Below are 13,405 nucleotides of genomic sequence, written 5' to 3' on the forward strand. Positions count from 1 at the left end.
GTTAGAAAAATAAGTGAGGGACATTTTCTGAACAGACAGCATGGGGAGAGTCCCAGGCCCTGGCAGGGAGGAGAGGGTTAAATCCTTTCCTCTGCAGTACAAAAGAAAAGAGTGTGCGGAAAGATTAGGATTTTTGCTTTTACAATGGGAGCTGCAGAACCGTAGGGAAGAAGCTGAAGAAAAAAAAAGGGGGCGTCTCCCCTTTAAAGACTTGCAGAGATTGAGAAAGAGAGTCAGAGACAGAGGAGAGAGAGAAAGAGAGAGAGAGAGAGAGAGAGAGAGAGAGGGAGGGAGAGAGAGGGAGAGAGAGAGAGAGAGAGAGGGAGAGAGAGAGAGAGAGAGAGGGAGGGAGAGACAGAGAGAGAGATGTGAGTCTCTCTCTGGGAAGAGAGAACATCTCTGCTTCACAGTGATTTGCACTGGAGGAGAGGCATCAGTTGGCTTCAGACCCAAGGGGGAGACCAGACCAGGGCACCCCAGTTAAGACTAAGTGAACGTCGCCCCTCCCTCTCCCACCTCTCTGTACCCGGGAATGTCTAGGCGAAAGCAGCGGAAACCCCAACAGTTAATCTCGGACTGCGAAGGTCCCAGCGCATCTGACAACGGTGGGTGCCTGAGGAGGGAGTGCGGGTGGGAGCTGTGTATCCAAGCCTGTGTGGGTCAGAGCAGGGCAAGGGGAGGGCCCCAGGACCATGGGAAAAACCGGGGGGAGGACATAGTCCCCGGGGGGTTGTTTGAAGGAGTTGAGATGTGGCGACTAAGGAGATGACCTGTGCTGGGGAGAAGCCCCACTTGGCTATTCTCAAGATTGATTCTGTTTGTGTTTTCCTTGTTGTTTTTCTTTGGTTGAAATGGAGTTTTCAAACTGGCTCCGTCTCCCCACCCAAGAGTTTTCTCCCCAGGTCCCCCTTTGCTCACTGGTCTTTGTGCCGTTGCTAAGTAACGTCCTGAGACCTGAAGACTGTCTCTTAGGGGTGGGATTTTCCCCCCTTTTCTTTCTGGAGAGTTGGGTTGCAAGAGAATGAATTGGATAAACGTGAAGGTTCCCCTGAGGGAGAAGAGAAAAAAGTTTCTCATTGTTGAGCTGAGCCGAGAGCAGATCAGAGCTCCCAGAGGGAGAGAGCTAATGTCGGTCAGATGAAGCCAGGTTTGGGATGAGTATCCATGTCACCTGGGGTAGAGACTGAAGAAGAGGTCTGGATGAGGAGCTTAGGTTTGGGCTTCAAGTGAGGCCAAGCTAAGAAAAATAATATGTGTTAATATACCTGTTAATACATGCATATCATTTTGTATGGATATTATCATCTCTTTTTTAAGTAACAGATTTTCTTTATGGGGGGGAGAGATTTCATATATTCTTATAACATTCCAGTAAAAGACAGACAGTAGAGGACTAGAGTACTGAGTAGTGACACTGCCCAAAGCCTCAGAAACAGAGGCATAATCAAGACAAAAACCTAGGTTTCCTGTTATCCAGGGCTGGTGCTGCTCACTCAACTGAATCAGAGTTTCCAAACTTGCTTGATGGGTAGATCTGGGCTAGAGTCTGAGAATCTATATCTTTGTAAACATCCAGGTAATTCTTAGGATCAAGCAACCATTGGACATACAGGTTAGTGATATGGCTGCATATGTGCTCCCTGTGACGGTCCAAAAGTCCTGGTTCAGTGATAAACTATTGACTTAGCAAACAGTTGATTCACCCAACAATATAGTGTAGGATTAAGCACAAGGGTTCTGAAGCCATACTTTCAGGATTCAAATCCTGGCTCCCATGCGTGGTTAGCTGTGCAATCTTACTTGGTTTACTTTGCTACCTTATGCCTCAGTTTCTTCACCAGTAAAATGGGGACAAATATACTAGCTACCTCCTTAGGTTATTGGGAGAATCAAAGTGAGTTAATATATGTACAGTGCTTAGAAAAATATCTAAGATAAATAAGGACTAAATGCATGTGAGTACTGTTATTAGCATTCTGTGTTAGGACAGTGGCACTTCCTGCAAGTGCTGAAATACAACCAAAGCTCAGGAATCTCTTGGTGAACTTCAGCATTTCTTTATGAGATGTGCACCATGAAAAGCTCTAGGAGAATGTATTTGAAGTGACCAAAACTAAGTCATGGATTTTGTTTTCCACTGATGTAAAAAAAAATGACTTGAGATCACATCAGTGCTCCATGTATTATGGAACAACCTTAACAGACATACTGTGTTTTGGATAGAACGCCTCCTCCTCAGAGTCACTGCTTTGCTGGAATCCCACTGTGCCCATATTTAGAGGCTCATGGTGGTGACATTGTTCCCTCCTGGGACACATTAGCCCTTCTTAATGCCTCTGCAGGCGGGATGTTTCCTCCTCCTGCTCTACAGGAAACTTCTCTCAGACCCTCAGAGTTGCTTCACAGCCCTGCTCCCCTGCTGGCTTGATTATGGAACAGTGCTAAATCTCCCCCAACCCAAGAGGCATCCTCTCTCTTCTCCCAAGTCTGCTTACCCATTCTCATACCACGGCTGAGGAAAAATCTGTGAGGGAGTCATAAGGAATCTTTAGCAACTGCCTAAGCAGTTTCTCAAGCTCCTTGAACTGTAGCTCCCACTTGGGCCTGTGAACACTTGGGGGCATGGAGATGCTGCTCCAAAGCCATCCCCATAGAAGTAGTGTATGCTTGAATCCGATGCCAGAAGCAAATTTCAGTTGAAATATTGCCCATGAGCCATGAGAGTCAGAAACATAAATGCAAGGAGCAAGAAAGGAGTAGTGACCTGCCCTGGTCAGGTGGCTCAGTTGGTTGGAGCATCATCCTGTACACCAAAAGGTTGTAGGTTCGATTCCTGGTCAGCAGAACATACACCTAGGTTGCTAGGTATGTGTTCAATCCCACATGGAGATTCGATCCCAATTGGGACACATATGGGAGGCAACCAATGGATGTTTCTCTCTCACATTGATGTTTCTCTCCATCTCTCTCTCTGTCTCCTCTCTCCCCCCTTTCTTTTCCTCTCTCACTAAAGTCAATAAACATATCCTCAAAAAATTAATACTTAAGAAAAATACATAGTAGTAACCTCGTAAGGTCTGCCTTAAGAAAGCTTTAAAGGCTTTCTGATCAGCATGGTCCTGAAAGTGAAAGGTCCTGGGGTTACATGGAGTAACCCAACCCATTGCAGGGTCTCATCTTGAAGCTGTGATAGCTGTGTTTGATGAAAGCAAAAGATCCTTCCTGCTCTTATGAGATATGTACATTTCTCATTTCCTCCTTTTCCACAGAAAGGGTTTCTATTTGTATATGTGATCTTCAGGTTCCTGAATTTTCCTTTCATCTCAGAGACATTTTCTTGTTCTGTGTGCCCCAAAATTAGGTAGGGAAGGCTCTTGTTTGTGGGCTCTTCTATGTGTTCCTTGGTGCACCTGTGAAGCGATGGCCATCATTATGAGCACCAGCAGACATTTATTTGGTAGGCTAGGGTGCCACTGAGGTTTTCAGGAGCATTTGCCTTTTAGCAACATTGCCCCTACGTGCGTGATAAGCAAATGCTGAGCCTTTGTTGCACATTTTAAAAGACTTGTCTCTGCAGTGACCTAAAATGTCAGCAAGAAACAGTCTGTAAAACCTGCTATCCAGCCCTGTTTTTGCTCAGCTTCTTTGACCAGAATACCAAAAGCTAATGGAATACTTATTGCATGTAAGTGATGAGAAGGAAATAGTCTATTTACTTAACAGCTCTGGAGAGAAAAAAAAAATCTCTCTCCCCTACAGAGTCTAGAAATCTGGATTAGAGAACATAAGGGACATGAATAGGGAAAATGTAAACTAGTGCATCTGGGAAATAAAGGAAACTATCAGAAACCCAGATATTTAGTGAGAAGGAGAAACCAGGACAACAGCCAAACAGATCTAGAGGGAGAGATGGAGGCCAGCTGACATCAAGAGCAGCAAAAGGGGAAGAAAGCAAAATTAGAGTTTTAAGGGCTCTGTTTTCTTTATATCTAGGAATAAAGAGCATCATCTCTCAGGCTGTTAAGCCGTAAGCCTTTCAGCCCTAGGTACCCCTGGGTCAAAAAGAAAACATTTCTAAGGGCACAGAAGTAACTCAGGCATAATGTAACAGAGAACTGGAGAAGGAAACAGAAAGCCTGATTTTCAATCCATCTGGCACTTTGAAGCTATGTGACCTTGGGCAAGTTCCTCCTCCCAGGGCTTTAGCTTTTGGCCTGCAACTAATATCACTCATCAATAATATTTGTGGAGCATTTACTATTTGTCAGGTACTATGCTAGGTTCTTTATGTATTTCCTCTTGTTTATTCCTCCCAACTACTCTATTATTACCTCCATTAAAAAAAACCATTTTTCTTGTGGTAAAATATACATAACAAAATTTACCATTTTAACTACTTTAAGTATAAAACTCAGTGGCCTTAAGCATATTCACAGTGTTGTACAACAATCACCACCATCCATCTCCAGAACTCTTTCATCCTGCAAAACAGAAACTCTACACCCACCCTAAGGGGGGGTTAGTAAACACTAACCCCCCCTTTCCTTCTCCCCGAAGTCCCTGACAACCACCATTCTACTTGCAGTCTCTATGCATTTACCCATTCTAGGTAATTCATATAATGGAAGCATTTAATATTTGTCCTTTTGTGTCTGGCCTATTTCATTCAACATGTTTTCACTGCTCACCCATGTTGTAGCATGTGTCAGCATTTCATTCTTTTTTTTATGGCTATACCCCTATTTTAAAGAAGAGAAGCCCAAGCCCAAGAAAAATGAAGAAATTTTTCCAGGGTCACAAAGATTAGAAAGTGCCAAAACTGAGGCTTTAACTCAGGTCTGTTTGATCATAGCCTGCACACTCAATGACTGAGCTCAATGAGTGGGTAAGATCTCTAAGTCCCTTTCAGCTCCAAAATGGTATGGATTCTGTGGTTACTTCTGAGTCTTTTGATGTAAGAAAAAATATCCACTTAAAAAATTTTTGGTGTTTGACCTAAGACATTCCTAGGTTGGAAACAAATATATTTTTCTCACTTAGCACCAGATGTACAAATGATTGTGCCTGTTTATCTACTGTGTTGCCAACGGTGCAAAGGAGTATCTGTGTGTATTTGTGAGCAAGAGGTGTGGAAAAGAAGATGGGATGTTATCCCTTAGAAATAGTCCACAGCAGTAGTTACAGAATCAACTCATAGTTGTGGACACTACCAGTTTGTGTTAGTCCAAGGTTAACAGGAGCTTCAGGCAGGTGCTTACGTAGCATGTTTTGTTTCTTTCATGGCTGGAAAATTCTCAAACTCTTTTCAGAACAAAGCCTTTCATCTTAAAGTTAGAAATGTGGTTCAAGATGCACATTTTGAAAGGCAATGCAGTTGCTAAATTCACAGTGAGGTTTAAATCATCAAGTTTTGTTCACGGGAGCAGGATACGAGAGAGCTAAAGCGTGGCTGTGGGCAGAACAGAGTGGATGCCTGACAGGAAGACTTAGCAGTTAGCAGATCATTGTGCCAATGTCCTCATTTTGGCCATGTTGAGCATAGATAAGGGTAGAAGGTTTGATGGGTAGAAGGTTTGATGGGAAGGGCAGAACTCTGATAGACAGTGTGGTTCTCATCCTTGTCTGGGCAGTGGAATCACCTGAGGAGCTTTACAAACATCCTGATGCCTGGGTCCCACCCTCAGGGATTCTAAATTGGTCTGGGGTGTGGCCTGGCTATAGATATTTTTAAAAGCTCTCCCAGTAATTCTGATGGGCAACAAAGTTTGAGAACCACTGTGCAAATAGACCACCCTGCTGAGCACTTTACCCACCTGTTTTTCTCTTTTTTTTTCTCCCCAGCCTTCTCTCCCTAGCCTAAAGCAGCAGTTCGATGACTCTCTAAAGCCACCAGGTCAGAGAGCCACCTGGTTTCCCTTTTCCTTATCATTTCATCTCTTTGTAAATTTAAACAATCATTTCCAGGTCTTAGGCCTTCATCCATCCCAGGTTTTACATGTGACCCAAAATAGCTTACTGCACCTTATCTGCTATCTAGACACCATTACCAGCTTAGTTTATTCCAGTGTTTATGACTTCATTCGTGTCTGCCTAAGAATCCTGCTCCCCTTTTCAAGATAGGCAGTGAGTGCAAAGTGCTGAGAAATAGAGGATTCCTCTTACAGGTGGCTGTTGATCTGTCACCTTTCACCAGGGACTAAATTTACCTTAAAGAAGAGTGCAGATCAAATTACGCATCAGAAAGCAAGTTTCATTAAAGAGCAAGAAAGGGGACAGTGTTTCCCAGGAGAAGATGAAAAGAAAAGGATTTCTTTTCTTGTCAGAAGAGCTGACAAAACAGCAACTTGATATCAAATGTTCAATGCTAATTAACAAATGCTCAGTAGAAAGCTTCCATCTGACTCCCTCACCCTTACTGAGGCCAGAGAGCAAATGGCAGGTAAGGGACCTACAGGGCCCTTTCTGCAGCATTAGGGAAGCCACACAATGTTGCTGTACTTCAGAAAGCACAGGGCAGGAGTCAAAACAATGAATGCTCCCTTCACTGAATTACCATGTGGACTTGAAAAAGTCACTTAATCTCTCCAAGCTTCGATTTCCTTATGTGTAAAAATAAACAACATCGTACTAACCTGTGACTTGCAGTAATTGCAATAGACCCTCCCATTCCCTCATTGTAAAGGTCAGGCTGGGAAGTACTTAGCTCATCTGTTTCAGAGCAATCATTTCCAGCATTACAATCCTTATGATTATGTAATGTTTCAAAACATAATTCAGTGAGGTGTTTTCAATTAAAAAAATATAGCATCCCTGGCTGGTATGGCTCAATGGAGTGAGTGCTGGCCTGTGAACCAAAGGATTGCTGGTTCAATTCCCAGTCAGGGCATGCTTGGGTTGTGGGTCCAGGTCCCCAGTAGGGGGCGTGCAAGTGGCAATCACACACTGATGTTTCTCTCCCTCTCTTTTGCCCTCCCTTCTCCCCTCTTAAAAAAAATAGCAAAATTTCTGTTGAAAAGTGGATATTACTATTAGATTGTTTCAGCTCCTTCCAAAAAAGACTCCCTACCCTTGACATATGCCAATGATATTAGCCAATAGCTTACCTCTGAAACTAATGATTAATAAGCAACATGACAAACAGATCTAATTTTAGTATACGTATATTTCAGCTAGATTGTTTTGCCACTGACAATATACATCCTCTAATCCATAATATTTGGGACTTCCCCCCAAACCTAAAGTCCTTATGTAAATACTAAGGGTAATCTCAAGTTGTTGTCCCCACAATGCTTTCCTGAGGAAGACAGCACAGGTACAAAATATTACCACTTGACAAAAAGGGAAATGAGGGCAGTGTGGTGTGACTGAGCACCATGCCTCAATTTACCACTCAGGCAAGAATAGAACTGGCATTAGAACAACATGGATTTACTGGTGCCTAGGCAATCACAAAACTAAAAACTTGTGGTCACCTCTTGTAAGTGCCATAAATTATTTTAGGAAGTGGGAAATCCATTAAGACTCAAGGTAGAAAGAAAATGCAGAGTACGGGATCAAGGGGGTATCTTATCCCTACTTATGTTTCTCTAAGTAGGAGGCCAGGAGGTGGCCTCTGTGGCAGGGAACAGGTGTAGTCATTTCTAGGGCATTGAAACCTGGGTGGAGCTGAAAGGGGCTTTAAACACTGAGAGGCTGCCTGGTTTCAGGAGGAGCTCCACCCCCGCCCCGGAAGTTAGAGCTAGGTGGGCCTTGGTAGGCCAGCATCTCTCCAACACCAGCTGTCCTTAATAGTGACAGTGTGGTTGCAGGAGAAGGACGGTGAAGGAAGAAGGGTAGAGAAGATGGCTCATTGAGGAGATGGCTCCTTCAATGAGCACGAACTTTGTGAGTTATGTGTAAGGTGGGTGATCTGTGGAGAAACTTGCATTCAGCTACTATTCTGCAGTAGGAGGGGCAGGGTGTAAAGAGGCTTAGTGTTGTAAGACAGGAGTCCTGGAATGACTCCCTTGAAAATTCTACCCGCAGCCTCCCACCCCGAGACATTTCTTTTGTGGAGGGAGGCGAGGGTAGGGTGGTAGTGGAGGTGAGGAAGGCAGGGCAAAACTTGGGGTGTTTGGGGGTGGGTGTGTTGTTGATGAGAGGATGTCGTAGGTTCCCCCTGCGCTTTGGCCTCGGATGCTCCTCTGAGACCAGACCACCCTCTCTGGAGTCCACGTTTTCCAGGCTCAGCGGATACTTTATGCAAAGAAAAATAGGAGAAGCCTATCGCTTTGCTCTATTGAACAGGGTTGTGTTTCCCACTGTGCCCCCTTGAGCTTGCTTGGGGGAGGGGGCAGGCCTGGGCAAAGACATCTGGAGATGGGGGGAGCTGGCAGAGGGCGAGGAAAGGTGGACCCCCACCACGACCCACAGCACCTGTTCCTGGGCCTCCGGAAACCCTCCAGGGCTCTGGTTCCCGCCCCCACACACCCACCTCCGCTCCCGCCCGCTCCTCTGCCAGCTCCCGCCAGCCTCCCCAGCAGTCCCTCCCCACAAACTCCCCTGCCTGGCAGCTCCACCCCATCTCCCCTCTCCCAGTTCTCTTGCTCCTGCTCCTCCCACCTCTGCACTGCCTCCCTCCCCTCCCCCTTCTCCCCTGCTCCCTGCCCCCGCTGCCTTCACCGATCTCCATCTCTGCAGTCTGGGCCGCTGGGTGCAGTGGCTGCCGCAGCCCCAGCGGCCACCGCCACCTCCCCCACCCCACATCCCTATTGTCTCCCACTCCACCCGGCCCTCCACCTCCCCCAACACCATGGCGCAGGAAGCTGGGAGAAGCTCTCTTCTCAGGGGTCCCTGCGGGGAGCCAGCGGAGCTTGGAGGTGCGGTAGGGCCCGGCCTGGGCAGCGATGGGGTGAAAGGGACACGCGGGGGGAGGGGAGACTTTCGGTGGACGCGATCAAATGCACGTTTCTCTGCATAGACCCTTCTTCTGTCCTCACAACCCATTCCTTGCGCTCGCAGGTGGCCCGCGCCGGGTTGGTCGAGGGGGGTAAAGGGGGGAGAGGACAGGGGAGGGCATAAGCTTGCACGTGCCCCCCCCACACCCCCATGCTGGGGTTCTCGTGTCCAGGAGGGTCAAGACCGACTTCTAGCCTTTTGCATGGCCTGATGGTGAGCTCATCTCCCCACCCCCAACTAGCAGTTGTTGGGCTCATAGTTAATTAGAGCCTCCATACCCATTCCAGCCACACCACCCACGCTCTTTCCTCTTCTTGTCCTCAGGTGATGCTAGTGAGGAGGACCACCCCCAAGTCTGTGCCAAGTGCTGCGCACAATTCACTGACCCAACTGAATTCCTCGCTCACCAGAATGCATGTTCTACCGAACCCCCTGTAATGGTGATAATTGCGGGCCAGGAGAATCCCAACAACTCGTCGACCTCTTCTGAGCCCCGGCCTGAGGGCCACAGTAGTCCCCAGGTCATGGAGGCAGAGCACAGCAACCCTTCGGATTCTGGGTCCTCAGTGCCCACAGATCCCACCTGGGGTGCAGAGCGGAGAGGAGAGGAGTCTGCAGGGCATTTCCTAGTCACTGCCACAGGTACAGCAGCTGGGGGTGGTGGGGGCCTGATCTTGGCCAGTCCCAAGCTGGGAGCAACCCCATTACCTCCAGAATCCACCCCTGCACCCCCGCCTCCTCCTCCTCCACCTCCACCCCCAGGTGTAGGCAGCGGCCACTTGAACATCCCTCTGATCTTGGAAGAGCTCCGGGTGCTGCAGCAGCGCCAGATCCATCAGATGCAGATGACTGAGCAAATTTGCAGGCAGGTACTACTGCTTGGCTCCTTAGGCCAAACGGTGGGCCCCCCTGCCAGTCCCTCAGAATTACCTGGAACAGGGACTGCCTCTTCCACCAAGCCCCTGCTTCCCCTCTTCAGCCCCATCAAGCCTGTCCAAACTGGGAAGACATTGGCACCTTCTTCCTCCTCCACCTCATCCTCAGCAGGGGCAGAAACACCCAAGCAAGCTTTCTTCCACCTTTATCATCCACTAGGGTCACAGCACCCTTTTTCTGCTGGAGGGGTTGCGAGAAGCCACAAACCCACACCTGCCCCTTCCCCAGCCCTGCCAGGCAACACAGATCAGCTGATTTCCTCACCTCATCTGGCATTCCCAGGCACCACAGGACTGCTGGCAGCACAGTGTCTTGGGGCAGCCCGAGGCCTAGAGGCCACTGCCTCCCCAGGGCTCTTAAAGCCAAAGAATGGAAGTGGTGAACTGGGTTATGGGGAAGTGATGGGTCCCTTGGAGAAACCCGGTGGACGGCATAAATGCCGCTTTTGTGCCAAAGTATTTGGCAGTGACAGTGCCCTACAGATCCACCTGCGTTCACACACAGGTGAGAGGCCCTATAAGTGTAATGTCTGTGGCAACCGCTTTACCACCCGAGGCAACCTCAAAGTGCATTTTCACCGGCATCGTGAGAAGTACCCGCACGTGCAGATGAACCCTCACCCAGTGCCAGAGCACCTAGACTACGTCATCACCAGCAGCGGCCTGCCCTATGGTATGTCCGTGCCACCAGAGAAGGCTGAGGAGGAGGCAGCCATGCCAGGTGGGGGTGTGGAACGTAAGCCTCTGGTGGCCTCCACCACAGCACTCAGTGCCACAGAGAGCCTGACACTGCTCTCCACTGGTGCAGGCACGGCTGCAGCTCCTGCCCTCCCTGCTTTCAATAAGTTTGTGCTCATGAAAGCAGTAGAGCCAAAGAGTAAAGCTGATGAAAATACTCCTCCAGGAACTGAGGCCTCTGCCATCGCAGGGGTGACAGAGAGTGGCACAGCAACTCGCATGCAGCTAAGTAAGTTGGTGACTTCACTTCCCAGCTGGGCACTGCTTACTAACCACTTTAAGTCCACAGGGAGCTTCCCCTTCCCCTGTGTGTTAGAGCCCTTGGGGGCTTCACCCTCTGAGACTTCAAAGCTGCAGCAACTAGTAGAAAAGATTGACCGACAGGGAACTGTAGCAGTGGCCTCTACTTCCTCAGGAGTCGCCACCACCTCTGCCCCTGCAGCTTCAGCTTCAGCCTCATCTGGACCTAACCAGTGTGTCATCTGCCTCCGGGTACTGAGCTGTCCTCGAGCGCTGCGCCTGCATTATGGCCAACATGGAGGGGAGCGGCCCTTCAAATGCAAAGTGTGTGGCAGAGCTTTTTCCACCCGGGGCAATCTGCGTGCACATTTTGTGGGCCACAAGGCCAGTCCAGCTGCTCGGGCCCAGAACTCCTGCCCCATCTGCCAGAAGAAGTTCACCAATGCAGTTTCTCTGCAGCAACATGTTCGGATGCACCTGGGGGGCCAAATCCCCAACGGCAGTACCACACTCCCTGAAGGTGGGGGAGCTGCCCAGGAGAATGTCTCTGAGCAACCTACAGTCTCTGGGGCAGGGAGCTTCCCCCAGCAGCCATCCCAGCAGCCGTCCCCAGAAGAGGAGTTGTCTGAGGAGGATGAGGAAGATGAGGAAGAAGAGGAAGATGTAACTGATGAAGATTCTCTGGCAGGGAGAGGCTCAGAAAGTGGAGGTGAGAAAGCAATATCAGTGCGAGGTGATTCTGAAGAGGCATCTGGGGCAGAAGAGGAAGTGGGGATAGTAGTGGCAGCAGCCACAGCTGGGAAGGAGCTGGACAATAATGAGAAAGTGATTCAACCTCCTTCTCTGCCACCCCCCCCACCACTACCACCACCACCACCACCACCATCAGGCAGCCTGGATCAAACACAGCCAGTGGAGCAGGGAGTTAGTGATGTTGCAGGAGGCACTGAAGAGGGGACCAAACCAGAGAGGAGCTCGAGCCCATCAGCATTCACCCTTGAAGAAGGCAGCAGCACCACCTTGGTGGAGGAATTGAGCATGCAGGAAGTGATGAGAAAGGAGCCAGGAGAGAGCAGTAGCAGAAAGACCTGTGACGTGTGTGGCCAGACCTTTCCCACCCAGGCAACTCTGGAGGAGCATCAGAAAACACACCCCAAGGAGGGGCCACTCCTCACTTGCGTTTTCTGTAGGCAGGGCTTTCTCGAGCGGGCTACACTCAAGAAGCATATGTTGCTGGCTCACCACCAGGTACAGCCCTTTGCCCCTCATGGCCCTCAGAATATTGCTGCTCTTTCATTGGTCCCAGGATGTTCACCCTCCATCACTTCCCCAGGGCTCTCCCCTTTTCCCCGAAAAGATGACCCTACCATCCCATAGGCCTGTTTTTTTTTTTATACTTGCTGCCCTTTGACCTAGGTTGCAGAAACAGAGAGCTTTGTAGAAGAACCTCCAAGATTTATGAGCCCTTATTTGTCTTTGAGTTCTTATATGATATGTCCCAAGTGGTTTTTCTTTAGTCCCTGAGCTTAGACATTGTTGTGCTCAAGCGGGGAGAGGGCTTGGCCCCCTGAGGAATTTTTCTTCTCCATTCATTGTTCCTGAGGAAAATAGATTCTCTACAGCTTTCACATTCCCAAGGGAAACCCCCTTCAGCACCCCTGGGGTGACTTCTCCCCTCTCTTCCCTTCCTCATCCTTTCCCTCTGGCAAGTGCATCTGAACACCCACATTTGGAATTGCAGCACAGTCCAAAGGGGCTGGCTGCTGTGCCTGGAGGGCCCAATGCCACTCCTCTGGTGAGTTCTTGTCCCAAGACGTTCCTGCCCAGGTGGTGAGTGTGGGTGCCTTGTTATTCTGGAACCAGTGCACGGCTTTCCTGTCAAAATTGAACATATGGTGCTGGGCTTTTCCCACCAAGCCTGGTAGTTCCAGCTCCACCTCCGCTACCACTTCAGGCCTGGCACAACAGGGCTGTTTGGCCTAAGAACTGTGGCTGGGAATGTGCCTCCAGCAATGGAATCCAGAGGGGCTAAGGGAAAAAGAGCCCTCTTATTGCAGTCTCCTGCATCCAAGGCAGTGCTTGAACAGCTTATCATAGAAGTAGCAAACTGTATGTTCCTTCTCCTTCCCTCTTCTCCAGAAGGTGCTAGCAATGATGCTGCAGCAATATCTGTATCTGTAACTCAGTCCTATAGGGTAGGGAAAAGTGAAGGGCAGACTCTTGCCAGTAAGCTCCTTGATAATCATATTAAGGCAAAGGTGGATATGCCAAGACATCTCCAGCTTCCCATATTTCTTCATTGCCTCTCAAAGTTAGGAAACAAGTGTATCTCTTGCCAAGAGTTCTCCTATGGAATGTTTTGGGAAATGTAAAGTTAGTTCATATCTTTAACAAACACTGTTGGTGAGGGTAGTTGAAGTAATGATGGACAGTTGAGTGTTGCTAAAGTGTGAGAACCTGTGTGATTAAGAAAGGGACATGATATAAGGGAGCGGACCTTGAATTCTTGATTGAGTGGATCACATAAATGTTCTTTTGGACTAATAGTGACTTAG

At 48.6% G+C, this 13,405-nt stretch overlaps 1 protein-coding gene across 3 annotated transcripts; it reads left to right on the forward strand.

The window, feature by feature from the left end:
- Window positions 1-361: 361 nt before the first annotated feature.
- On the forward strand, window positions 362-12,962 carry SALL2 (spalt like transcription factor 2). Of its 3 annotated transcripts, none has more exons than XM_045823621.1 (2): window positions 362-605; window positions 9,262-12,962. In XM_045823621.1, the coding sequence occupies exons 1-2, from the start codon at window positions 533-535 to the stop codon at window positions 12,225-12,227; spliced, it is 3,039 nt and encodes a 1,012-aa protein (XP_045679577.1). In that variant the 5' UTR covers window positions 362-532; the 3' UTR covers window positions 12,228-12,962. The 3 variants fall into 3 exon arrangements, with proteins under 3 accessions (XP_045679577.1, XP_045679579.1, XP_045679578.1); XM_045823623.1 differs by lacking the exon at window positions 362-605 and adding an exon at window positions 7,808-7,900; XM_045823622.1 differs by lacking the exon at window positions 362-605 and adding an exon at window positions 8,656-8,858.
- Window positions 12,963-13,405: the final 443 nt, after the last annotated feature.

Source organism: Phyllostomus hastatus, unplaced genomic scaffold, assembly GCF_019186645.2.
Source record: "Phyllostomus hastatus isolate PE091 unplaced genomic scaffold, TTU_PhHast_1.1 phas_scaffold_501, whole genome shotgun sequence".
Taxonomy (NCBI): Eukaryota; Metazoa; Chordata; class Mammalia; order Chiroptera; family Phyllostomidae; genus Phyllostomus; species Phyllostomus hastatus.